The 27,191-nt window shown below is 44.1% G+C and overlaps 1 protein-coding gene across 1 annotated transcript in view; it reads left to right on the forward strand.

The window, feature by feature from the left end:
- UMODL1 (uromodulin like 1) overlaps positions 1-27,191 on the forward strand; it is a 56,422-nt gene that overhangs the window by 23,932 nt on the left and 5,299 nt on the right. The window contains exons 10-21 of the mRNA XM_064444305.1: positions 1,384-1,521; positions 2,071-2,805; positions 5,752-5,864; positions 10,858-11,034; positions 12,526-12,739; positions 14,229-14,553; positions 15,069-15,084; positions 15,970-16,452; positions 17,116-17,258; positions 18,411-18,647; positions 20,033-20,192; positions 23,218-23,302. Coding sequence (XP_064300375.1) covers positions 1,384-1,521; positions 2,071-2,805; positions 5,752-5,864; positions 10,858-11,034; positions 12,526-12,739; positions 14,229-14,553; positions 15,069-15,084; positions 15,970-16,452; positions 17,116-17,258; positions 18,411-18,647; positions 20,033-20,192; positions 23,218-23,302 — 2,826 coding nt within the window. The remainder of the gene's footprint in view (positions 1-1,383; positions 1,522-2,070; positions 2,806-5,751; positions 5,865-10,857; positions 11,035-12,525; positions 12,740-14,228; positions 14,554-15,068; positions 15,085-15,969; positions 16,453-17,115; positions 17,259-18,410; positions 18,648-20,032; positions 20,193-23,217; positions 23,303-27,191) is intronic.

A 27,191-nucleotide genomic window follows, 5' to 3' on the forward strand; every position in this document is an offset into this window, starting at 1 on the left:
CATCAGGGTTGAAGGCATTTGCTTAAAAAGCCATGCTAAGTGATGAGAAAGGAAACCCTCAGAGACAATGGAGCCAGTGAATGTAAGTTATTTGGCAATTAGCACAGGAGCATCTCTCAGATGGTGTTTGAAGCCATCAAGAGTCACAATTACCTCATAGCGTAGTAAGGCATTAATGAGAGCACTTTCGTTGCTAGTGCTTTAGTCAATCCTGCATGCTTCTGTATTCCCTCTAAGTGGCTTAGACTGTAACATAATAGGCAGATGCTGGCCATAGGTGCATGAAATTGTCTGATGGAAACAATCATGGATAGAACAATTATCTAACGAGGAACAAAGGAAAAAGAATTGAAATATTAGCTGGAAAGAGGTAAAAGGGGAAGGCTGTCTGCAAGAAAAGCACTCGTTGTTCAAAACAATTTTCTAGCCTCTGATCAGAATTATTTGTCCCAAGGCATTTTTCAGTCTAGTTTTCCGCTCTCCCTCACTTACGGCCCGGAGGCAGCGAAGGTGTGTGCCCAAGGGAGTGCACACGGGGAAGGCTCACGTGGGATTCACTGAGATTATTCATGTCCAAAGCATTAACTTGGCCTCTTTGCATGTTTGCTGGAACAGGGTGCAAATGGTGATGTAAGACTCCAGTTCTAAATCCCTCAAGAATGAAAAGACTTGGCAATACAATAGGTCTATAAATCTATGAAAGAAGCATCTCTAACTGATTCAGAGCAGCTGAAATTTGACATAAAGCACTCTTAGAACATACTCATGCACTGATGAACCAGGTTCTCTTTTCTGAGACTACCAGAAAGAGGGTCACAGTTTTATTGTATTACCTTTGAGAAGAAATCTTTTCTAAACAGAGTTTTTGCCCTTAGCACTTCCTCTGTTAAGAACTGAGGAGTGCTTCTTGTGGGAGTTACTAGCATTTCCCTTTTATCTGAAGCAGGAAATTATTTGGATTAAGTCTCAATTTAATATCCTATCTACTGGTAGCTAGTGGTAACAAATCTGTTCATTACCTGATGTATCTAGAGGTACTGTACACAGAACTTGGTATAACGTACGCTTTTGATATAGCTAGAGTACAAACCTACACTATTTTTTTTCACTTCAAATGAATGTTTACTTCTAAAAAAATTTATTAAAAAAGCATTTACCTGGAGAAGATATTTTTCAGAGTATAAGGACAAAGGTTGATTTTTATGTGAAAGAATAACAACAGTGTTCTGCATCACTCAGAGCCTGGCTGTCAGGTAAACGATGAAAAAGAAGACAACATTCATAAATTAAAAAACTGAAGAAAGGACTACTTTATTACTATTTATAGCTTAATGCAGCCAGAAGAGAGGCTGTCTGACCGGTGTTGTGGTTTTGGTCTTACAGACTGGGATGAATGTGCTTCTCATGCTGAGAATGACTGCTCTGTGTTAGCAGAGTGCATCAATTTGATGGGCTCATATCTGTGCAGATGCAGGACAACCATGGATACCAATCCATCCCGACCTGGAAGAAACTGTGAGGGTGAGCAAAAGACTGGCATGTAGTTTCTCTTCACCCTGAAAGGTCGGAATAAGCTGTGTTTTTCTACCTCTGCTTTTATTGCAACTGTTTATAGAGCACACAACGTGTATATAGATGCACCTTCGCAGTCTCTGGCTGAAGGTGCATATGTGATCTGTCTCTGAACACGAAGGTGAACCTTATATGTGTTTTCAGACTAAATCTCTCTGAGATCCTTCTTGATTAGGCTAATGACTGACTGCTGAAAAACATGACACATACTATTTTCTCTTTTGGTATGTCTGTGGCTAATTTCCTCCCACTGTAATGATCCATGCCCTCCCAACCAGAAGGGGAGACCCAGGAATTGAATCTGCTTCTTTGCATAAGCACAAACCAGATTCAACACCGTAAAAGCCACGTGTGCTACAATGTGTTAATGAAATATCCAAGACCTGCTTCTGTAATGCTATTATGTGTGGCTGAGTGGTCTCAGCCCTATTTTCAGTCAGACCCTAGTGTCTCATCCAGTTTGAGGTCCCATTTCAATGTGCGTTTGCTGTGTTGCAGGTGAGATTGTGGACCCTCTCACTGAAGCGATGGCTCCTGAAGTAACAAACAGCACAGAGTTTGCTCCTGAAGAAGGAAGCCCTGCAGCCCCTGCTTCCCCTGCCACCACTGAGATGGTGGCTGCTGTAGGCTCCGGGGTGAGCACCACCATACACCTCTCTGCTGCACTGCCCCTGGGTGACAAACAAGTGCCCCATGGTCATTCTTCCATCCGCATTCCTCCAACCCCTTGGAGAGAAGGCCTGGCACCACAGATGGGCTTTGGCAGGGACAACAGCCCTATGGCGACAGGGGTCACAGCCAGCAAGGAACTGGCCGTGAGTGCAGAGCGGCAGGCAGCCATAAGTCCGTTGCAGCAAAGCTCTGTGGCAGAGGGTTCCTCCGATGCATCACAGCAAGCGGCTGCTCTCACAAATGCTCCCATGGGCACAGCTGAACAAAAGCAGCTCAGTTCACCATTGCTGGTGTTTCCAAATCAAATGGCCTTTGCTACCACTAGAAGTCACACAGCTTTTGGTATGCCTCAAGCCACCTCTCAGGGTGGTCCTGGTACAGCTCTGCCGGCCACAGGGAATGCTGGCATTTCCACCCTCAGCACTGCTCTCAGGACACACGTAGATACAGGAAAAGACAACAGCTCTTGGTCTGAGAAATACACTGGAGCCTCGGGGTCACCAGCTCTGCCAGGCATCTCTCGAGCTCCCAGCCCGACACGAGGCCCAGCCGTGGACCGCAGTGAGTATGCATCTGGCAGGGACCTGCACACATTGTAATTCAGCTGCGTGAGAAGCAAAGCCTCACTCAGAGTCCAGAAAGACGCACAGTTGGAATCAGTAGTCTGGGATGAAGGCATCTGAAACTAGTTTGTCTATGTCAAAATTATTTTCTTGCAGGAATTGGCATTTTTTTCTAAATCAGCATGTCAAAATACTTTCTCTTTGTGGTAATTCAGCAGTTAGCTTTATTGGTGTTACATTTCTTCATCTCAAAGCAGATGAAGCAAATCATACAGTGCATTGAGCATGGCTCAATGAAACATATGGTGCTCGTCCTTTTGCCACACATCTTGGTTTCTCCTGCATGCTCTGGCACCAGGGTACTGCAGCAGCAGCCACATTAGGGTTACCTCAGAGACCCAGGAAGGCAAACGACCTGCCTTCCTATTCCTCTCAGCAGAGGAGGGATTAGGCAGAGCCCTGCAAACCCCTGTGGGGCAGGAGCTGCGTGGAAAACTGTAAGCCACTTTTTCAAGAGCTGTAACTGAGAGTAAATAGGCTGTCAGGGAGGGCTTCCTCTGTTTGGGTTTGGGCAAATGTATTGCAGCTAATGAGAGGATTTTTCTGTTGATTGGACCTGAATCATATTTCAAGCTTCAAGTCAGACTGGGTCTTTAAATTATGGCTTTGTCTGGGATAGGAATGCTGCTGTCTCTGCCCATCACTAAATGTATTTTTTCTTTAGTGTGTTAGTAAGTGACACCTATTTCAGTTTTGTTTCTGCTTGTCTTTATTCAGCCTCTCATGCCCTCCACATCTCTCCAATCCCAAACCACGCTCCCCTTTGCTCTTTGCTCTTCCCCTCCTCTATGATCTCTTGTTCCTGGGGGGCCTCCACTCATCCAGCCCCACTTCTGGTTCTCCCTCACTCTCTTCTCCCTGGAAAACCTCTTTTTCAGCCATGTAAGGCCAGTTCTACTGCTTCTCCAGCCTCTCTTGTAGTACCGGGTCCTGATCACCAGTGCCACAGTGTCCACTTCTCCAGTCCTGCCAAGCTCTGGGCAGCCATGCCGATGCCCCTGTTCAGCTTTTGTCTTCCCTCTTCTTCATGTTGTACCCTTCGCTCTGCCTGGCATTGGTGAGACCAGGGAACAGAGCTGAGCAAATAACTGATTTGAGACCTCAGTGGCCAAATGGAGGAAACAAATAATTTTGGACCAAACAACATGTTGACCTGAATTGAAAAGTTCAATTTACCGCTTTGCTTTGTGTTCCCCCACCCCCTTTCAATGTAAGAAAGAGTAGAAAAATGTGTGTTATTTTTTTTAATGAAAACAACAAAAAATGTTAATTTTTAAAAAAAATATCAAAATAGCTAATTTTAACTGACAAAAAACCAAAGGTCATTTTCTTCCAGCTGGAAAACAAATTGAAGAATTCCTCACAAACGAGTTCAGATTATAAATGTTTGTTTTCTTTTCCTGATGAATCAAATATTCAGCCAAGTGCTTTTGCTGGGAAAGAAGGCTGTGAAGGGATTATGGCTGGGGAACAAGAGGAAAAGCTACCATAGTGGTAGGGCAGGAAATTCAGAGGGCAAAAATCCATGTTTGGTGAAGTTTAATATATAGCTTCTCCTTGTGACAACGTCTCTGACCTGGAGGGTCAACCTCAGCCAACTCTTCATAGTCTGTCATGTCTTCAGAATACTGGGTTTTGGGTTTTTTTGTTCTTGAAAATTGTTCAGAACATTTTCCACTCTCACCATCAGATAACTGAAGGTGGTTTATCTCCTAAATATTCACATGACAGGAGAAGCCACAGCAAAAAACAAGCCCAATTCCTTTGATCTGGCGGTGGTGGTGAGGGTTCCTTTGAGATCACAGATAATGCTGGGATAAAAGAAGTCTGCTTCAGTGGCTTGCTTTAAGCAGGCAGGACTTTCTCCTCTCCCATGAAAAGCTTTACTTGATGACTATTTCTTTCCTTCTAGCACCTGTCCCAGCTCAAAGGATTATTGTACCCAATGTAGCTAGAACCAACTCTGATGTAACATGGTCCACAGAGTTTATGCAGAGCCCTGCTTTTCGGTTCTTGCTGCTTCAGAAAAAGCAGCTAATATAGGAGACTAAAACTCAGTTTAGGCCTTTGACAGTCTCAGAGCTGGAACCTGGTGCCTTATATACTGTTGAAATCAGGACAGATGTGTGTAGGGAGGAAAGCAAGCTGGTACACCAGAAAGTAAAGGCAGGTAACTTGATTCAGAAACAATTTTAAATGGAATGCTTAGTCAGATAATAAGAGTTCTTGAAGTCTTTGGTGAAGACTATCCTATATTCATATAAAACATTAAAACATTAGAGCTTGGTATGCTAGGAGTGATGATCTGTTAGCAGCTGGAAGGGAGTGTGAAGACAATTGGCTGGCAATGGTCACGGTATTGGGTGATGGCAGTCAGCTTGCCTGGCTAGCTACTGAAAGGATACTAGGGCATGAATCATGTCTTGAGAAGCCCTTTCTCTCCTGCTTGTGATCACCTTCAGTGTCTGCAGTAACAACGCTAAAAATATTTGCCTTCTGGAGGGCCTGGTGTCATCCTGTTGTGTGTAGAGGGAGCTGGGACAGCTAGCTGCATCTAGGAGAGCAATTCAGGTGCCTGAACATAGCGATAGAGCAACACTTCAGGTGCCCCAGAGCATCCAAGACAGAGCTGGCAGGTATAAGACCTACAGGAGGTCTGTGCCCTCCTTGGGAGGCATCCAGGGGCCAGAGTGGGCAGACCAAGGTGCTGGATGCTTATGTTTATGCATTTGGGTTTTTGGCTATATTCCAGAGGGCTGGCCTTCTGCTGTTATGAGTTGACAAATACCCCGTGTGGCCAGGCATGCCAGTGACTGTCACATACTTGTCCATGGACTACAGTCCATGGAATATGTATTTAAATTGTTGTTTACTTACTTTGCAGCTGTCCAGAAACTTAGTGGCACAGTACGGATAACAAATGTGAAATACTCTCCGGGCTTTAGCAACGCAAGCAGTGAGGAATACCAAACCTTTGCACAGCATTTTGTTGATGAAGTAAGTGACTAAGAAGGATGTGACCTGTTACCAGTCTCTATGAAACCATGCGTATGATCTTTTTCCCATGCAGGCTGTATGCCACATGTGTGTCCCTCGACACACCTGTAAGGTCGGAGTCCCTCTGACTGTCTGAGACTGCAGGATGAGTGTGCAGCCTTGTTTTAGAGTGAGACCAGGATTTGGGGATTCTCTGGTGCCTCCGTTTCCTCTGCTTCTCATACCCGGTTATACTGGCTTATTGGTTTCCTCCAGGGATGTGGTGAAAAGTTAATGGATATTTGCAAAGTGCTCTGATATCCTTGCCTTGCGCAGCGGTGTATTAATGAGTTGTATGATTGTTATTACCCTTTGCCGTAGTACCCTAAGGCTGGCATTTCTTATAATTGTCCTTGTTTTTGTAGCTCTGTATCTGGAAATGGAGTGGTTTCTTGGTAAGTCACCTCTGCCCTCACTTCTAATTAGAGCGTAGGATATCAAAGCACACTGTGGTATCAGCTGCACCTTTAACGCTGTCACACTTGTCAGGCATTGCCTTTGACAGTATGAATCTCCTAATTTCTTAGTGAATTTATCAGAAGTTTGTTCCTGCTGGTGTTTACTCAAACACACCTGTGCTTGGAAAACCACTGGTTATGCTGGGCTGCTTTATCGCCTTCCCTATCTCCCCTTAACTGTCTGTGTTTTTAGAGGCCTTGATAACCACGATGATAAATCCATCTCTGACAATCATATGAATTTTCAAATCCTGCAGAAGCCTCCCCAAACTCTCACTGTGTACAGAGTTACGGCCTGTCACTGAAATACAGCTGCCGGCAGCGGGTGCACTGACAACAGCGTGCATTTGGGCAGGGGTCAGGCCAGCATAGAGGGAAAAGCGTGATCTGTTTAGCTGTGCATGATGTTTTCTTGGATATCAAATCAGTGTCCCACCGGTCATTGCTGGTTTGCACCTTTCTGGATGTGTTAGTGGAGCACAGCTTTCTCAGAGTTGTTTCAACCCCAAGCTGTCACATCAGAAAAACAGTCACAAAATGGGAGCGACGTGATTAGCAAAGTGAAAAGGGAACAATTCTCCACTGACCTCACTCTCATTCAGCATCACGCTCTGCCTGAGGCTATTTTGGAATAGTATAGTTTTAAAATGGACTACAATGAATATATTTTCCTCATGGACTATCCAGTCAAATACCTTAATCCAGAAAATCATCAAGACAAATATATTTGGAAAATTTGTAAAATGATTACATAAAGGAACAAAAGTAAGTTTTTGTGTCAGTTTTACCCATTTCTCAGAGTTTCAGGCAGAAAATGATCACTTGTGATTAGAAGGAATTATCTCCTTTTTCCAGTGTACTGGTTTTGTGGATCAGCCAGTGAGATGTGTTAGCATTGAGCTCCCTCTGAGCCATTGTATATAGGCTATAGTATCTGCTGTACACTATTCTATAGACTATACAGTAGCTGCTGTACATGGCAAAATAAGTGCTTTATTACAAATGTTGCATTTCTAGATGCCAAAGAAAAGGAAGTTTAGGAAAACAAAAAGATCTGCATGTTTTCTTTTCAGGTTATAAAGTCCAGAAATTGATCCTTTAAAGTGAGAAAAGTTTTGTGGGTTTTAAAAGCACTATCAAGTTCCAGTTAAATAAACTTTGCCAGAGATTTTTTTTTTAAACCTCTTTGGAGTCACCATCTACAATTTAGAGGGTTTATAACTCCTGATGTGAATAATATCCTTTAGTGTAGAGCTGCCCCAGCACTTAAGTGCCATGTGGTTAAATTGGCAGCACAGCAAATGGAAATACTGTCCTTTAAATGATGTGTAGCTGAGAAAGAAGTAAAAACTTGACGTGACAACTTGCATTGTCATTGTCCAGGCTAGTTTCATCATTCTCCTTGCAATGCAACTGAAAAACAACATAACTAAGGGTGAGAGAGTATTTTAGTCTTCTTGGGTTTTGCTCAGCCTGTCTTTTGCAACAGCCAATAAGAATATCATGGCACCTAGGGCTTGTCCTCAAGGAAATGAATCAGGAAAACAAAAGGATTGAATAGAAAATGCATTCACTGTGGTGCATTAAATTCCTGAGTGGAAAAGGTTGTTTTGAATTTGCGTGTCTTAAACTTAACTGATTGACAAAAAGTGTGAAACTAATAAATGATATTGCCTTATCAAGGTGACCCCCTCATTTGGAAGTGACGTAGCCTTTGTTTGATGTAGCTTAACGCACTTAAAATGATTGCAGTTGAAGCTATCTGAATGTGGAATGAGTGTTGATACAGGGATTAAGGAAGTTTCATTATTCCAGTGTAATTTCACCCTTTTTGTTAATTTGAGTTTGTCCCCGATTTGGGACAACCTTAAAGCTGCTGGTGATGGTGGCTGGGCAGGTGTGTGCTGTAGCACCTTCTCTCTGAAGGTGCAGCCAAAGCACCGACAGTGGGGAGGGTTTTTTTTTTCTGAGTAAAAAAACAGGCTTCATGCAGGGTTCTGTTCAAATTAATGTTCCCTTTACTTACTTATTTCCAGTTTCCAGACTGCCAGTACCTTCCCTGCTCTGCTGGCCACGCAGGCTCCTGTGCGGGTACCTATGATAGCGCCAACAGCAGCTGGCATTTTGACTGGGCCCTATGGATCGGTGGTCCCAGAAAACCCAGCAAACGTGCCACAGCCACCCATGGGGCGAGCTTGGCTGCTTGAGCCTGCCACTTCCCTTTTGCTCCAAAAACCTATTGGCCTTTCCCCTCCTGTTAAGTCAGTTTTAGCATGGCTTCCATCTGGCCCTGAACTTGGACTTTATCTGCTTCCTTTTTTCCTTGCCTGAGCAAGGGACATTCCCTTCCCTCAATGCTGGTGTTAATTTGCTTATGTTCCCTCCCTTTCTTGTGGTTCTTCTTCTTCCACACCAATTTCTTCTGGTCTGGCATTGCTAGTGTTTCCCTTGTGTGCTACAGAAATTGTAGATACAATGATGGATCCCAAGATAATTTATTTGTCTAGTAAGACAACCTCATGCTCAGGGGTATTACGTATTCCTTCTAAAAAGTTCACTCTTTCTTTTCCTTTTTTTCTAGCCCCGCTTCATCAACCATTATTTTGATAACCTAGGGTGTGGGACTGTTGTGAAATCATGTAGCCTTCTGGATAAAGGGTTTTGTAGTGTCACCTAGTGGCTAAATAGATATACAGGGAATGCCCCCCTGGCACTTTTCAAAGTCTGTGTCCTGCTTTGAGAGGAAAAATATGAATAAGGGCAGAAACAAAACAAACAAAAATATCAGGCAAAAATTTCCCAAGCCTTAGGTAAAAAGAAGCACCGATAAAATAAAATCTTCAAGAGATAGATTGAGAAAGGAATACTGGTGAAATCAGGGATGGGCTAAGAGGATGTCACAGGCATGTGTATTTAATGTCCAGAAGTTCAGAGAAAAACTATGAAAGATGAACCGACTGGCTGAAATGAACCAAAAGATTAACTGAAAGGACCGACTGCCAACTTTTCAGTACATCCTTGTGAAACAGCAGAAAGAGAGAGGAGAAGGGTCCCAAAAGCCCCCTGACTTGGTCAAACATGAGATTCTGGGTCTGGCAAGGACAGCCTACAGTCTGCTCAGGCTTCCATAGGGAAGTTAGCTCTTTCCATCCTCCTGGCTCTGCCTGCATGCCTTGTGGAGCATTGCAAGGTTTGCTGTGTGGGACTTCCAGATGCATGGGAGCCCTCTCAAGGTGCTTGCAGGGGGTTTGTTCTGTGCAATGTTACCTTGCCACCAAGCACATGCAACACACATCAGCTCTGGTGACTCAGAAGAGGGCTGCCGCACGCCTGCAAAATCTGGGGCCATCTGCAGGGCTGGATGATACATAGTGGGCAAGTAAGGAGGGCCTGGATAACACACAGCAGGCAGGTAAGTCATGCTTGGCATGTAAATGTGCAAGAGCTGTGGTCACCTGGGAGAATCCAGCACAAAATGCATGAGTTCTGTTCGTGGGTGCAGCAGAAGTGAGGGTGTTTCTCCCATCGGCTCCCACCGCTGACCCTTGCCTTGCCCCTTCCCTGGGCTCTCCCTGGTAGTCACTGCCTGCACCCCTGTGCATTACACCACAGACATAAGCTCTGCCTTAAACTCATGGCTGAAATCCAGCCCTGCTGCTCCAGATATTTCCTGCAGGAGGTGCGTAAAGGAAGAAAGGGTTGGAGGTGGCAGCAACATAGCCCCTGCCTGCCCCCTTAATCCTCTGGAAAGTTGAGCTAGGGAAGGAAGTGAGCGATGTACCCTAAAGAGAGGGCCTAAAGCAGAGCAAGGTGCTGGGAAAGAGGTGTGACTCTCCTGCGCAGGGCAGCGGTGTGTGAGCTCTCACCTGCGCCAAATGCTGCTTGTCTGGCCCTTATGGTGCGGTTGCTCTGCTGCTCTGTGCCTTCCTCTCTGCTGGCATATCCTGGGAGCCTGACAGCCACAGGAGGGTGAAGGCAAAGAGCAAGTACTCTGAGAAATCATGAAATCGTCGGTGTTTCTGTGGCTGTTTCCATCTTGTGTCCTGCACTGAAGCTAGTGGCTGCTACCTAGAAGGAAGCTGTGTGTATCCCGGGTTCAGGAGGGTTGACAGTGATTGCATGGGATTTGCCCTTCATGTGCTGTTGGGAGCTGCTTTCTTACCATGGATGGTCTCCTGCTGACAGTTTCTAAATGCAATTTTAATACCAATAGCTGAGAACAACCTGTACCACCTGCCCGATGCAGCCTTGAAAGTTATGTCCCATGCTTTCTGTTGCTCCACTTTTTGCATGGAAGAATTTAAAAACACTTCCCAGACACACGTGAAGTATACTAAGAAACACAGAGGATCTGTGAGCGTCTCCTGGAGAAAGGGAGAGGAGAAAATATACAATTGTAATGGGAAAATTCAGGACATTAATGGATGGTATCGCACAGCCTGTGCTTACCCTGGCATCTAGTCTTTGGATATGTGCTCTGCCTGCATTGTGGTTAGATGCTGGGACAAGACCTGGCATGCAAATCTCTGTATGTATGTGTGCACCCTGCTTTCCCTTGGGATGTGCAGGTAGGCAGGGAGTCCAGTGCAATCTTATTGGGCCCCTTTGTCTGGGTGATTAGAGGAAAAGGACTAAGGGGAGCACTTGTGGATGTTTACCAGTTTCTCTTTGTGGTGAGTTTCTCAGAAATAGGTCTGTATTTCTGTGGATAATGTTTTCTTAACATGTTCTTTAAAGTTGAATTAGTATTAGCCTTATGTCTTATCTGGGGTTGGTCCCATGAGATGATGCCATCTGACCTGTGCCTGCTCTTCCTGTGACGGGTGCTTGGCCTGGAGATGAAGGGGAACGGTGCTGGAAATGCAAAAGCTGTTGTACGTTGTACGCCCCCTGCCCCAGGCTCCTGTATATGCCTGGGTGCCCTGCCCCATGGATTGCCCTCCTGTGGGAGGAGAAGGAGATGTTCCCATGGGCAGCTGCCCTCCAGAGGCACCACCCATCCTTGGAGGGTGGAAAGGGAAGAGGTCGAACATGCAGCTCCGGTCTGTTTATCTCTTTGAGAGGGGTTGGTATTTCTGCCTGAGGTGGATGGCGGAGAGGCTGAGCAGCCCAGCTGATGCAAAGCTTCACACAGCATTGTGTTTTCCCGTCTCACAGAAAGCAGATCATCCTGCTATTCACTGTCGTAAAGGAGGCTGCTTTGGGGGCTATTGTGAATAAAGCTCAGTGTGCTTTGAAAAAGGTGCCATTCTCTTTCTTAGTCCACTACTGAATTCCAAGGTCACTGTGTACAGACTGTGAATGTTTATTTTATTGATTTCTCTAGGCTGCTCTAAGTTCAGCTGTGATTTGGTGCTGCAATACTTTGAAGGTGACAGTTCCTGTTCAAAGTAATGCAGTCATCTCCTAGCCCTGCTCTTGGACTCTCGGGGAGGACCATGAGTAGGGACTCTGCGCCCCAATGACAGTCCTAATTTGCAGAAATAATGTGATATTCCTCGGGGAAGACTTTAGTGAAATATTTCTGAAATCAAATAGAGGACTGACTTGATGGGAGGTTGAGTTATGTGGCAGTGCTTATGGCATGAAATGCCTTTCTGGTTTTTTACCCTGGTCTGGGTATTTAAAAGGAGGGAAGTTTATACTCAAAGATAAGCAGGAGAGTTTTGCTTATTTTCTTGGCTCTGATGAGAAATGACCTGTGAAGCAAAGCCTGAGGGTAGTCTGCTCTAAGCCATAACATACCTGAGCTAAGGGAGCCCTCCAAGATATACATGCAGCATGGAGTGTCAGGAGGCCTCTCCACTTCCATTGGCAGCTCCTCCTCATATTGGGTTGTCCCCTCTCCCTGGAGGCATTTTGAGAGGCAGAATATGGGAGCTTCCCTGCAGTCTCCCTTGCTGTTACCTGTTACCTGTGCCAAATGACAGACAAGGTATCTTAATTGCTCAGCTTTTTTAATATTCATGGTTAAATATATACCATATCCTTCAGCTGCTGCAGAGTGGAAATGTTATGAAGCAAAAGGTCAGTTTTCTGCTGCTTCCCTCCAGATTATGAAGCACAACTGTAAAGCATAATGCTCTCTTCTGGGCAGTGTACTAAGTCTCAAATGTAATTGCTTCTATCTGTCCACCTCCACATGCATTTTGTTTTTATTCCAGGTACATAAATCTCTGCCCCTTGAGGTTCTTCAGCAGACGGATGCTGGTCTGATTAAAGTGTTGATAACGGGTATTACTAATGGGAGCACAGTGGTAAGTTTCAATTTACTGATTGCAGAAGATGTGGATATCTACTACATCATCACTGCCTTTCGTGATGCCTTTGAACACAGCTCCTATTTCACAGTTGACAAGAGCAATCTCTCCATAAACGGTAAGGATCAGCTTGTATCCCAATAGCTATTCAGAACTAGAAGGATGTTAAAGCCTATTAATCTGTATTTTTTTGAGGTGAAACATCTGTAAAACAGATGGATGAAAAGCCATTCTTTTTCCTTATATTGCTCCTGCTTTTCCGTCCACTGAGCTTTTTCAGAGAACATCAGAAGATGAAATAAGAAGGGAGGTACTCCTGATCCAATAGGACAAAACCAACTTGTCTTTTTGTCTATAGCAAGCATTAATTTTATAGAGAAGAAGATACAGAGATTTTAGAAACAGCGGTCACAAACTGAGGGTTTTATAAGCTACCGGTGGAAACAGGTCCCTGTACACAGATATAACTAGCTCTGTTTAAAACAATTTCGAAACACATTACCCTCTGCTTCACACTGATAATATTGCATGTGATAAAAACCTCAAAAAACAAATAGATGAACACGTGCATTCTTCTGCACTGAGAGTATGGGTTTTCCTCACACACCTGTGGGTCAGGAGTTCACATGAAAGTCCACACCTTACCAAGGCCAGAACAATGGCAGATTGTATAACTTCTTTTCCTTTATACGTAATTTAAGTTGTTAACAAGGAACAGTCTCGTGACTAACTGATGTTGAATTCTGTTTCACAAGTCAATGTGTCATCACTGGAAAAAACCGCAAATTCTATATCCTTAACATGATATGTTCGTCCAAAGAATATTGCTATAAGCTGTCAATCAGAATCTCATGCAAAATTACTTCAGAAGCATGTATATAGTCTGCCCTGTACGTTCTCTTTGCCTGTTAACCCTATAGGTGTGAGTCTGGAAAGTCACATATCCCATTAATTAGTAAGATCACAACTGTCCTGGGGTAGTGCTTTGTAGAGTGCCTGCTCCCCTCAAACCTGTGCTAAAACAAGTGGTTTGTTTCAGGGCGATGTCCCCATAGAGCAGATGGTTAGTGCTGCTTTCTGAGTCCCACCTAGGGTGTTACGTCCTTATTTGCACAGTTACAATTAGGCCTTGGGAAGAGAAAGGGAAGTAAAGCATATTTGTCCTTTCAAAAATGAAAATTTTGGTCACACAAACCTCCTGCTTCACTCATGCTGGGCATTTGCTAACCATCTGCTCAGGAGTGTGGAATGAGGGAGGAAGCTGAGGAAGCCCCTGGGGTTAGAAGCCTCCCCTTGGGCTGTTGATCAGTTTAGGAGGATAGGAGCTCTGCAGCAGGGTTCCTACATTTCAGAGAGTATCTGCTGAGCATCTTTGGTAGCACAGCTCCTGGAGGGTTTTGTCAGTGCTTGCAATTATCCCTCTAGGCTGTGCTTCCAGTGTCCCACCTCTCCTAGACTCAGCGGCTGCCTGACACATACAGTAGAGTATCACACCTAAGAGGTGTAATCCCACCATGATGTCTGTCCGCCGTGCTACAGTTTCAGAACCATTACATTTTTATTTATACATGTTCTACCTTTGCCTTTTGTTTAAATATACCCAACAGATTATGATGAGTGCAAGAGCAAAGAGGATGACTGCTCCCCAGATGCATCGTGCCAAAACACACTTGGGTTTTACCAGTGCAGCTGCAATGAAGGATTTGCTGATGTGCACCCAGAAAGGCCTGGAAGAAGCTGTGAAGGCAAAAAAGTCTTTTATTATCTAATGGCTAGTGGAATGCTTAGTGATCTGATCTTTACTGGATCATGGCCACCCTTGCCACAGGTTTTGAAATTTTACCAGGGATTAATTTGGTTCATTGTTTTCAGCTGGATCCTAGTGGAAAAAGTCTTGCAGCAGACTTTAAGTATTTCTGACTGTAATCCTCTGTCATGAGAGTTTACTATATTAAGATTTAATGCTGTCTTTGTAAGGTTCTTTTAACAGTTCTGCTTTCCCATGTTTGCCATTAAAATTAGATAGGATTGTCAAGATTGCTAGTTATTTGCAGTAGCAGAGGGAGCAGCAGAGATAATAGAGAAGGTAACAGAGCACTAGGTATCTAGTTTGACCTGTGTATGGCAGCAGGGGTGAAACCTTGGTATTACAAACTACATTTTTTGTATGAGTTAATTCATCTTGCTTGTCTCTTTCCTTAAATCATTTGTTAGCTGTCATATGATGGGTCTTTAAGCTCCTAAATTCTTTTAGGCTTCATCACTAATTTATATTTGTTTTGGTAACCACAGTCATAAGCTACCCTTTGGCTGAAGTCACAATGATTTGTCGACTGATACCAACCTTTACTCAGTTTTGTTTAACCAAGATATTTAGAATTATAATAATGAGCCTTTAGGAAATATAGCTCTGAAAGATCTCAGACTTTTCTTTTTCTTCCTCTTAGGTTCAAATCAGCAACTGTTTAATTTGGGCATTTCCAAAAGCTGGGGAATTTCAGAAGGATATATATATTTCATGTATATATATATACGTACAGATTTTATATGCTACTTGGGAAATAGATGCTATTTGTATGTACAACCCATTAAAATTTTTTAACAGAATTTTTGTGCGATGAGACACATCCTCTGTGTTTCACTGCAAATGGAGTTTATTATCTTGGTGCTCTCTAAGTCAGTGGTGGATGAATACTTAGGTTGTTTCTGCCAGCAAAGAGCCATGGGGTAACCCCAGAGCCTCTGCTGGATGTCAGGTGTTCGACATACACATTGAGTTCAGCCTGTGCTTTCCTTTTCCCCCTGCTTGCTTTCTTCCTGAAACCATTAAAGATGGCTATTAACACATTTGTTCCAACTCCCCACTCTTGTCTCTGAGGACGCATATGTGCAATGTGGGCTTGCTACATTAGGTTTGTCCTGCACTTCCCCCAAAAAGGGTTTTCCGAAGTGCTCAGGGTCATATCTTTTGGGTACCAGCTGGTCACAAATGGGGCCAGGTTTTTTAACAAACTCTGCTCCTGTTAACACCCCACATCCAGCTGAGCAATTTACAGCTGGGATTCTCTTGCAAGCACTGATCTTCCAAAAGCTGTATATATGTTTTACATGAGCACACTAATTATTGCAGCTCTCAGGAAATAAAGGACTTCAGCTTTACTCACAGGCACTTTATGTCTCTCTTGCACTTTCTTAAAAAAAAAGCCACAGCTTTGGCAGGAAGTACAGCAGGTTAAAACAAATCAAAACAAAACAAAAGCAGCTAGTTTCCTGCCAGTAGCTGTGAGTTTCCTCCTAAGGGTTTGCTCTTACCTTATAAAATCAATTTGAATCTGTAAATTACAATAGTACCTTTATTTTTGGCACTCTTCAGCATTCTCTATCAGCCAAGAGGCAACGCTGATGGATAAGAAACCTGTACACAACCCAGTTTTACCTGCAGCATCTTTGCAAACTTCAACTCACGTGTCCTCCCCTGCTTCACTGGACTTCTCTACCACTGAGCACAAAGCTCTGGAGGACACCACATTCTCCAACGTGGTGCTGCCTCCTCTCACCACGGATCCTGTGTCAACTCCTGACATTTATCCTCAAGCATCTCCTGTCTCCCTTGTTAAACCTGCCCAGAAGGTTTCCATTCAAGATGCTGTGAGAGTGTTCTGTGAAAACGAGAAGATCATCCTTGCTGTCGAGAAGAGATTTTTACGGCAGGAGTCTATCCCAGAAACCTCCCTCTACCTGGGGGAGCCTCACTGCAACGTGAGCATCAGCAATGGCACTCACGTTGTGCTGCAGGCAGGCTGGAGCAACTGTGGCACTGAAGTTGAGACTGTAAGTCCCTTGAATCGGTGAACGTGAGGAAGCCCTGGAACACTTTCAATTGTTCTTGGGGATGGGGTGAGGAGGGGGGCAATGGTGGATCCTTAGCTAAGAGTACAATCTAATGCTGAAATGTTGGACAAAGAAACTTCTTGGGAGAAAGAAAACCTCTTCCTGTGAGTGGAAAGTTACCTCCCTGTTCAGGGAGGAGGACAAGCAGGAAAGAGAAGGGGAATCTTTGGAGTCAGGCAGCAAAAATCAAGGGCTTCTCCAAACTGAGAGTCACTTCCCAAGTCTCTCTGGGTTCCTTCTGCAGCTTCTCTTTTCTTAAAAGCAATTTCATTATTGTATTTAGAGAAATACCTGAGATGCTACCAGTAATGGGGACGGAGAGTGGTGGCTATCTCTTTGAATCCCAAACCAAACAGTATGCTCAGGCCATACCAAAGTACAGAAATTCTCTTGTGGAGCAGACTGAGGAAGAGGAGCAAGGCTGGTGGATTTCCACTGTCTCAGTGTACAGCAAATAAGATACTAGAGGTTTAGCCTGCTTGATTTTTGCAGCGAGAAGAATGGAGAATTCCCAAGCACTTGAAGCTTGTAAGCCCAGAGCTCTGTTATAACCCTAGATACACTGATGTTCACCAGTCGTGCTTTCTTCTTTCTGTGTTTCAGAACATAACTAATACCATAGTGAAAACCATCCTTCGGAATGACATTAATGCTCAGGGAGTAATCCACCGTTTAAAAGTTGCCAGCCCCATTCATTGTGTATTTCAAAACGATCTCTTGACTTCCTCTGGGTACACTGCAGAGGGGTAAGTAACAACTCTCTCTGCTTTAAAATGCTGTTTTGTGGCTGAGCATTAGAAAAATCCCCAGGGAGCTTAGCTGTATCCAGTGACAGTACTTGCTATACCAAGTAGTCTGCCATCCTGCAAGTCCTGTGCTCAGGTGATCCCTGCTGTGGGCTTCTCTCCTACTCCATCTAATGTCTCAATAGATCCAACAGCCAACAAGATTGACAATTGCCTGGCTAAACCATACATTAAAATAAACCTTTGGGAGCTACTGATGCAGGTTCAGGAACCAGAATTCCTGACTCCTCTTTGCCTTCCTGGGCAATCATGTGTAGCAATAACAATGTTTTCCTGCTTTTGGAACATAACAATAATCTATCTTTTCAACTGATGTAGGCATGCAGACTGCTGTGTTGGTGCTGAGGATGGCAAGTTTTCATCCCCACAAATCTTTATTTGATCAACTTGGAAAAAAAAGATATGTAATGCAAATTCTTTTTTTATCAAAGTCCCCATCTTCAAGTCAGATGGAGTCTAGTCCACTGTTCACAGAAAATCAAACCCACACTCACAGAAAACGTGGCAGCACAAACTTTGCTCTGATGGTGAATGTTCTCGCTTTGTACAAGCGCATCTCCTCTCTCTTGCCTAGTACCATGCTATCATCACCAAATCTACTTTCTGGCTCCTAACCCTCCAGACATTGTATTTTCCTTTCTATCCCCCTGCAAAGTCTTTGTCGGTCCCCTTCTCTCTGAGGTCTATGACTTTCTCATGTCCCTCATTTACTGTTCAGATTTGTCCCTTCTCTTTAATTTTTTTGGTTCTTCACTTCTTCACTAAGGTTTTACTCTCCTTATTTTGAACTTTAACACAGTTCAGAGTCTTGTTTCCCTTCAGGTCCACTCAGATATCTCCTCTGCTCTATTGGTATTTTCAAGACATTCCTCCACCCTTTGGATTTTCTCACTTGCGTTTCCATGCTCCCTACCTTCCCAACTGAAAACTTGATGCATTTTCACCCTTTCCTCTGGACCAGTGACCTAACATCCTGGACTGCAGATAACTCTTCACTTGCACTAATGTGCAAGAGGTGGAGATATAGGCACTGATTTATAGAAACACACAGTCAAATTTGTGGTCTTTAAAGGAGGTTGATTGTTGTTTCAGACTTTACACCATCTTTGAGGATTTGCATGGATCTGGACACTTCAGAACAGAAATGCAGTTGTTTATTGGAAACTCCCCAATACCAAAAAATTTTAATGTCTCTGCCAGTGATGATGTACTGATTGAAGTGGGGATCCAGAGAGCAGACAGCAAGTTCAAGGTGGTCCTCACTGACTGCTGGGCAACTCCAACTAATAATTCATTGGATCCCTTCTCATTTACTTTTATCAGCAACAGGTACAGCAATGAGAGTTAAATATAGCATGTGCCACACCTTAGACCTTCCCGTGGCACTGGCTACTAATGTGTTATATTTTAAATGCCTTTTATATGTATTCTCATTATTCATATACACTGTCCCTTACCATTCTGACTGGTCACACCTTTGAACAAGGAAGGTAGGTATGACAAGAAATGTTTTCTAAGGGTGATATGGTAGTTGTTTGAGTTTGGTTGTCTTCCCAATAGTTTTATAAAGGAATAGTACTTTTGACCTGAAGAAATATGTGGGTTTGTCAGTCAGTAGTGAAAGAACATTGAAAAGCATGTGCTTTATCTATTTGTCTCTGGTTCAGATATTACAAAGAGCTTATGTGACTCATTAGAGAAGGTGTAGGTTAGTTGATTCCTATGTGATGTGGCTCACTCACAATATTAATGCAGCCTCTAGTGAGAGGGGAGGTTTGTTCCTGTCTGGATCCCTGATCTCACCCCAGTGTCATATTCCCTGGGCTCATCTGCCACCTTAAAATGCAGGTTAGTCATTTTGCTCCGTAAGAAAAGCTATTCCTTTTAATATAATGTTCTTTCACTTTCTGTTTGGTGAAGCCAAATTTTAATCCTTCTTTCTGTCCCTCTTTTCCTTCTTTGCCAACTCTCCAACCATTTCTCAAATCTTCTATTCTATTTGGACACTGTGAGAATAAAGCACCAAATAGTCCCTTATCACCCCTGCACTGCTGGAGAGTTCCTTCATGGCAGATCTGGCTGCAGCTTTCTAAAGGTGCTAAACACCACACAGTCATTTGCTAACTCCCCCGCAGTGTGATGGGGGGAGAGAATTGGAAAAAAAAAAAAAAAGAAAAAAAAAAAAAAAGGATAATTCATGGGCTGAGATAAAGACAGTTTAATAGGACAGAAAAGGAAAGGATAACAACAATAACAATAACAGAATATACAAAATAAGTGATGCACAACGCAATTGCTCACCACCCATTGACCGATGCCCAGCAAGTCCCCAGGCAGCAGCTGCTGCCCCCTGGCCAACCTGCCCCCAGTTTATATACTGAGCACGACGTCATACGGTATGGAATATACCAGTTGGGGTCAGCTGTCCTGGCTGTGCCCCCTCCCAGCTTCTTGTGCCCCTGGCAGAGCATGGGGAGCTGAGAAGTCCTTGGTTAGTGTAAGCACTGCTCAGCAACAACTATACCATCAGTGCGTTATCAACATTATTCTCATCCTAAATCCAAAGCACAGCACTATGCCAGCTGCTAGGAAGAAAATTAACTCCATCCCAGCTGAAACCAGGACAGAGCCTTACAACATGAGTTACATGCGATAACCACAACATGCCTTCTATAGCCCTGGCTGCTATGCATGTTTTTCCTCTTCTCTTTCAGCTGTCCCATCCCAAACACATACACAACACTGCTAGAGAATGGGAATTCAAGCAAAGCGCGGTTTAAGATGAAAATTTTTTCCTTTATCAACAATTCTGTGGTCTACCTACACTGCAAAATACGTATTTGTATGGAGACATCAGGAAGCACCTGCAGGAGGGTAAGTGCTTTGCTCTGCTCTGCTATTTTTCTCCTACATGCCATATGCAGTCCTGCTATGGAATTGAAGGGGTAATGTCTCCAAACAAGGTTTAAAATAGCTCTTGAAGTTTTCCTTCATTCTCTGCTGAGAGCAGAGAGTGGTGGGGAAGAACTACAACTGTGTGGAAATGTCTGCCTTTCTTCCTGTTCCTCATCCTCATAGTTAAAAGCATGGATCTTGCACACAAATGGGGAAATCAAAGTTGGGGAACCTGAGAACTGAACTTCTCACCTATGCAGAGGGGTGGCTTTAAGGCAATGCACGGGTCACAATGAGATAGGCTGTTCAGAAACCTGTCAGCTCAGATGGACATGCCACAAAAAAGCAAGCACCCATATTGGCAGCATCAGCAGGAGAGCCTGAGTAAATTGATTTGGAATGTTTTTCTGTCCTTTTTTCCCCCTAGAGATTTGCTTCTGCAGGTGAGAGTTTAGGTGCCAGGAAAGGAAGCTCAGTGGCGTTAAGTTTCTAGGACTGGACTCCAATAGAGTTTATTACAGCTTTTTAAAACCCTATTGTTTTTTAAAGCATTAAACCAAGCAGTGTTCTGATAACAACTGTCTGTGCTCCAAAGCATTGCTTTGTTTCTTTCATCTAAAAATGTATTGCTACAATAGAAATAAGAAAAAATAGGTTTTGCTGATGGCTTTTTTCTTTCTACTTTATAGCAGACACACAGGAATTCTGCTTTCTCTGTCAACCTTCCTGGCTCTTTTTCTGTCAAGGATGTTTTCGTTAGCAGTTTCGTGTTCCTCCATTGTTTAACACTTTCCTCTAGCTCTAAATAACTCAGTTTAAGCCCATTATAAAGCAAATGATCTCTTCCTAAAAGATTAAAGATGGCTATCAGAAGACACTTGTTTCCCTTCTCAAAGTATACAGCTTCCTCCAGATTAAAAAGAAAAACAAAGTAGGAACAGGAAACACGACTGACAGATGGAAAGTTGACTCCAGTTTTCACAGCTGAATTTGTGTGTTAAAAATCAGTGCTTCAGCAACCCCAAGCCTGTGCCCTCAATTTGGAGGAGGTGGTGCCCTCCTTGGCTTCTGTGTGTCCTGCACCGATGAGGAGGGTTGTGGTGGTGGGTGCAAGGCAAGGGAATAAGAGGGATGGGCTGGACAGGGACTCTGTGGACTGGTATGGCTGCTGTAAGGAATCAAACAGCTGCTTTGCTAGGAGCCGCTGGGTTTGCTGTTAGAGCAGGCTTTAGCTGTATGGGTTAGAGTTCAGGAACATGGTTAACTAAAGGACTGGCTTTGATCTGAATTACATGGGTCTGTGATGGGGTAATTCTGCTAGGCCAAAATGAGGTTTGATTGAGATTGATGTCTGCAGTAAACAAGGCACAGCAGAGTTAATTAGTGAGGCCCTCTTCTTTCATATATTCTATGTTATTAATTTCTATATTTTTTATATATATGGGATATATTGTTTTTCTCCTATGCAAAATTTACCCCCTACGAAAAGTTAGTGAACTCACTGTCTTAGACTGAGATTAAAATGTTATGTGCAGAAGACAAGTACTAGGCACATCCACACAGGATGACAATGGCTTTTACAAAGAAGGGAGGAAGAGCTCCAGGAGATGCAAAGATCAAGGAAGACTGGAGCAAGAATAGAGTATATTTGGAAATAATGTGAGATGCCTGAGAAAGTGCACATGTTCTAGGATCTAATCCTCTTATCTGTCTGCTACTCTGGAGAATACTGACTTGCTTCAAGGCAGATTTGCTTCAGCCCTTTGCCCACAAAACTGAGACTTACATCTTGTTTTATTTCCTGGGTAACCAGTCTTTTTATTCCTTGTTTTCTTGGCAGAAAAGTGAGGTGCGCTAAAGTTTAGAGTAGAAAAACCAGATAGGCTGGGAAGCAATGTAGTAAGAAATGAGTAAGAAACATGACTTTGAATGGGGGGAGGAGGAGTGATGTGCCACCACGCTTATGTTTGATGGAACATGTCTGTTCCGTGGTCACGTGGAACCAAAAAATCATTGACACCAGGGAGCACCTATGTAACCGTATCCTTTAATGGATCTGTCTAGCTGGGAATGCTATTCAAGGGTAGGCCAAAACCACAGCTACATGGGTATTTTTCTGCAGGCTGACACAGCTAAGGACACAATTGCTGACAGTGGATTGTAGAGATTTTTCACTGTAACCAGGCTGGTAACACTGGTGAGACATTTTTGCGTAGACAAGCTGGTAAGACACCCTTGCACTTCCCTGCTTTCGTTTGCTGATTATGGTATGGTACAGCAGTTTCTCTGTTTTTACGTGCACTCCCAGGAAAGCAACAGTACCTTTTGAATAACCTCAACAAGCTATGGTTCCCGTCAGAGCGCTTTAAGTTGCAACTTAAACCAAAAAGGTAGCAAACAAACTGAACGGTGCTACTGAGTTAGCGTGCAGAAGACGAGTGTGCTGTATACTCTGCAAGTGCTGCTCACACAAAGCTAAAGGAGCTAATCCCCAACATCTCACAGGGCAGGGCTTTCAAACTAGTAGTTCACATGGCACTGAAGAGTTGTGCATTGCTTCAAAATGACACACAGCTTGGCGGGGGCTGAAAGTTGCCCCTGCTTTTGCTGGTGCTGGTTGTGCTGTGCCTGCCATGGGCAGCAGAAACATTCAAATAAAAATGTTTGCAAAACCCTGGCAAATAGAAATAGTGAGAAGTTTATTCTCCCTTAAGGTTTCTCTAAAGCAACCAGAAAGTTAAGGAAGAGGTTGTCTGTGTGAAATGTCTGTTCACAGCGGTGTTTTCCAGTGTGACTAATTACAGATTTTATACTGATGTTTCCCTAATGCCATTTCTTTTGAACTTCCATTTGGTGCTCACTTCAGTTTAAAAATGCATAACATTAAGAAACAAAACCCACAATGAGTGAGAATAGCACTGGGCTTTCACGTATTCATCAGAAGGCTTTGTATTTTTAATTAGTAGGCCATATGACTTGTTGGAGTTTGAATTGACTGTTGCAGAGATGCCATGTGGTTCGATCCCTGAAGACTGGTGAAACCATTGCTATGTACAGAACATCCTGGGGACCCCTGTGTAAATCGGCTGGTGAGTTTTGAGTAGGTGCTTACAAAAAGGGACACAGTAACTACCATTTCAAGATTCTTTGTCACTGGCAAAGGAACCTGAAGACCTATGATACAAGGTTTTCATGCCACTCTGCATATTCTTCTGAGGACTGGGCGTTCTTGCTGAAGCCATGTGGCAGGCTGGAAAAGCACATGCCCTCCTTGGTGGAGTGGCTCAGATTGTCAAGGGAATGTAGAAAGGAAGAGGATAAAATGTGTCATGTAGCTATTTGCACAGCATAGCAAGTACAACAGCCACAAAATCTAACTGTTATTATGATTGCAAAGTGTGAAAGCAGCTTGAATCTTTTAGATTGCAATCAGTTTTTCAAGTGTGTACTCTACACTGTTGTTAGACCTCAATTATATCGCGCCCTGAAGTCCAAAATCAGAGGAAATAAGAGATTGTATTGTTTTGTTTCCTTAGACTCCCTGGTATTGACTTCATTACTACTGTGAGGGAAAGTGGCAGAGCACAGCTGATGCGCAGCACCTTGGTTAATCCGGTGGAGTGGTACAGTACAGGTTAATAGAGAGCGAACGCCAGCACAAGCACAATGAGAGCACAAAGCCTTGTGTCCAAGCAAGGACTAATTTGTTATGCGTCTGCCTCTTCTGCATTTACCCTGAGTGATGTTTCCAAGGGCACCTGCGGCCTCTAACATTTTCAGTCATTTGGCCTACTCCAGCCCTTTGCATTCATATCTTATTCATGTAAAACACTCACTGAGAGTATTATCCACACCGATATCAGAGTTTTAACACATGGCTACTGTGAATAGACAGAAGTCACCCCCTTTCCTCTGTCCAGTTGCCTGTTTTGCCAGTCACTTAATGCTCTTTTGACTGTGGAAATAAGTTAATGCTGGACTGTTAGTGGGTTCAGGGTATTTTTTTCTAGAAACTGGCTCTGACTTAGCATATTTTGTTTTTCTTCCATTATATGCAGGTATTAGTCTGTTAGAATAGACCTTCAGCATTCATTTCCGAATTAGTTATTTTTTTTTAAAACTTAGCGATTAATACAGCTTTCTTTGTGCAGCCCTTACGTCAAGTAGATCTCACTCCCATTTTCACTGGAGACCCCAATGCATTTCTAATATTGAAAAATGGCCATTACACAAAAGGAACTCTGGTGAGGGGAGCTTTATTGGGGTTTACTACATCGATTCCTAGGGAAAGGTGGCACTACTAGATGTTTTCTCCTATTTACAGTTTGGATACTCACACATCATTTTAAGTGTGAGGCTAGTCCTAGACAATGATATGCGTCTCTGTGTTAAAAGAGACAACATGAATTATGATGTCAGGTAAGCTGCTGCAGTGAAACATGAAAAAAGCTTTAACTGCTCTGCCTATACTGCTTGGCCACATGCTATCCAAAGACCACTGATACATATCCTCAGGAAGGCCTGTTCTGTCAGTGTCTGGCTACAGGCTGCCATTTCCACTGTGCATCTTCTTTTTTATTCCTTTGTTTCATGACGAAATTCAGAAATAATCCTAAATATATTATGCAACACTTCTTTGGCCTGTCTTGGAATCATGCCCTGGTTGTTACATAGCTTGGACACCACTACTGCATACCTCTGTGGCTGCCAACAGTGCCTTTTGCCAAACATCTTGTCTCTAATTACAGCCATTAATGCATTAGTATTTGTCTTCTGTGCACCTCAGGTACTGCAGAAGTGCTTGGCTAAATAAGTGCTGTCCTGAAAATGTATGCAGACAAATGGATGGTCACTCATACCGGAGGGAAGCAGAGACAACAGCTGTTTTTGGTGTGACCAGGTGAATGATCTGCTCAGCCTTGTAGCAGAGCTGAAAGAGGAAGTGGAAAGGTTAAGGAATATCAGGGAGTGTGAGAGGGAGATAGAGTGGTGGAGCTACACCCTACCATCCCTGGGGCCAAGGCAGCAGATGGAGGCTCCACTATTAGCAGAAGTTCCCCTACCCTCTTGCCACCAAGCAGAAGGAGGGGATCTACATCCACACCAGTGCACGCAGCACGGGCAACAAACAGGAGGAGCTGGAAGCCGTTGTGCAGGTGGATAGCTATGACTTAGTTGCCATCACAGAGACATGGTGGGATGGCTCTTATGACTGGAGGGCTGCAATGGATGGCTAAAAGCTCTCCAGAAGGGATAGGCAAGGAAGGAGAGGCAGTGGGGTGGCTCTGTATGTTAGGGAGCGTTTCGATTGTATAGAGCCTAGCGATAGTGATAATAAAGTCAAGTGCTTATGGATAAGGATGAGGGGGACGGCCAACAAGGCAGATATTCTGCTTGGCATCCATTATAGACCACCCAACAAGGATGAAGTAGAGGAAGCGTTCTACAAGTGGCTGGCGGAAGTCTCACAATCGGTAGCCCTTGTTCTTGTGGGGGATTTCAACTTACCAGGTATCTGCTGGAAATACAACACAGCAGAGAGGAAAAACAGTCTAGGAGGTTCCTGGAGTGTGTGGACGATAACTTCTTGACACAGCTGTTAAGTGAGCCTACCAGAGGAGGTGCCTTGCTTGACCTGCAGTTTACAGAGAAGGACTGGTGGGAAATGTGGTGGTCGGAGGCCGTCTTGGGCTTAGCAACCACGATATGATAAGAGTTCTCAATTCTGGGTGAAGTAAGAACTGGGGTCAGCAAAACCACTACCATGGACTTCCAGAGGTCAGACTTTGGCCTGTTCAGGGCACTGGTTGGGAGAGTCCCTTGGGAGGCAGTCCTGAAGGACAAAGGAGTCCAGAAAGGCTGGGCATTCTTCAAGAAGGAAGCCTTAAAGGCACAGGAACAGCCTGTCCCCAAGTGCCGCAAGACAAACCGGTGGGGAAGATGACAGGCCTGGCTGAACAGGGAGATTTTGCTGGGACTTAGCAAAAAAAAAAAAAGAGTTTACCACTTTTGGAAGAAGGGGCAGGCAACTCAAGAAGAGTACAGGGATCTTTTTAGGTCGCGCAGAGAGAAAATTAGGAAGACAAAAGCCCAGCTAGAACTCAATCTGGCCACAGTGGTAAGGGACAACATAACATGTTTTTACAATTACATAGCAACAAAAAGAGAGCACAAGAGAATCTCCATCCTCTATCGGATGCAGAGGGAAACATTGCCACCGAGGATGAAGAGAAGGTTGAGGTACTTAATGCCTGCTTTGCCTCAGTCTTTAATAGGCAGACCAGTCATCCCTAGGATATTCAGCCTGCAGAGCTGGAAGGCAGGGAGGGATCGAAGAATAAACCCCCCCATAATCCAGGAGGAGGCAGTTTACGACCTGCTGAGCCACCTGGATGCTCACAAGTCTATGGGCCAGATGGGATCCACCCAAGAGTACTGAGGGAGCTGGCGGAAGAGCTCGCCAAGCCATTCTCTGTCATTTATCAGCGGTCCTGGTTAACAGGGGAATCCCAGATGACTGGAGGCTTGCCAGTGTGACACCCATCTACAGGAAGGTCCAGAAGGAGGATCTGGGGAACTATAGGCCAGCCAGCCTGACCTCGGTACTGAGAAAGATTATGGGGTGGTTCATCCTGAGTGAGCTCACCAGGCACGTGCAGGACAACCAGGGGATCAGGCCCAGCCAGCACGGCTTCATGAAAGGCAGGTCCTGCCTGACCAACCTGATCTCCTTTTATGACCAGGTGACCCACCTAGTGGATGAGGGGAAGTCTATGGATGTTGTCTACCTGGACCTTAGTAAAGCCTTTGACACTGTCTCCCACAGCATCCTCCTAGAGAAGCTGGTGGCTCATGGCTTAGACAGGTATACTCTTTGCTGGGTGAAAACATGGCTGGTTGGCTGAGCCCAGAGAGTTGTGGTGAATGGAGCCAAATCTAGTTGGCAGCTGGTCACAAGCGGTGTTCCCCAGGGCTCTG

Source organism: Phalacrocorax carbo, chromosome 1, assembly GCF_963921805.1.
Source record: "Phalacrocorax carbo chromosome 1, bPhaCar2.1, whole genome shotgun sequence".
Classification (NCBI taxonomy): Eukaryota; Metazoa; Chordata; class Aves; order Suliformes; family Phalacrocoracidae; genus Phalacrocorax; species Phalacrocorax carbo.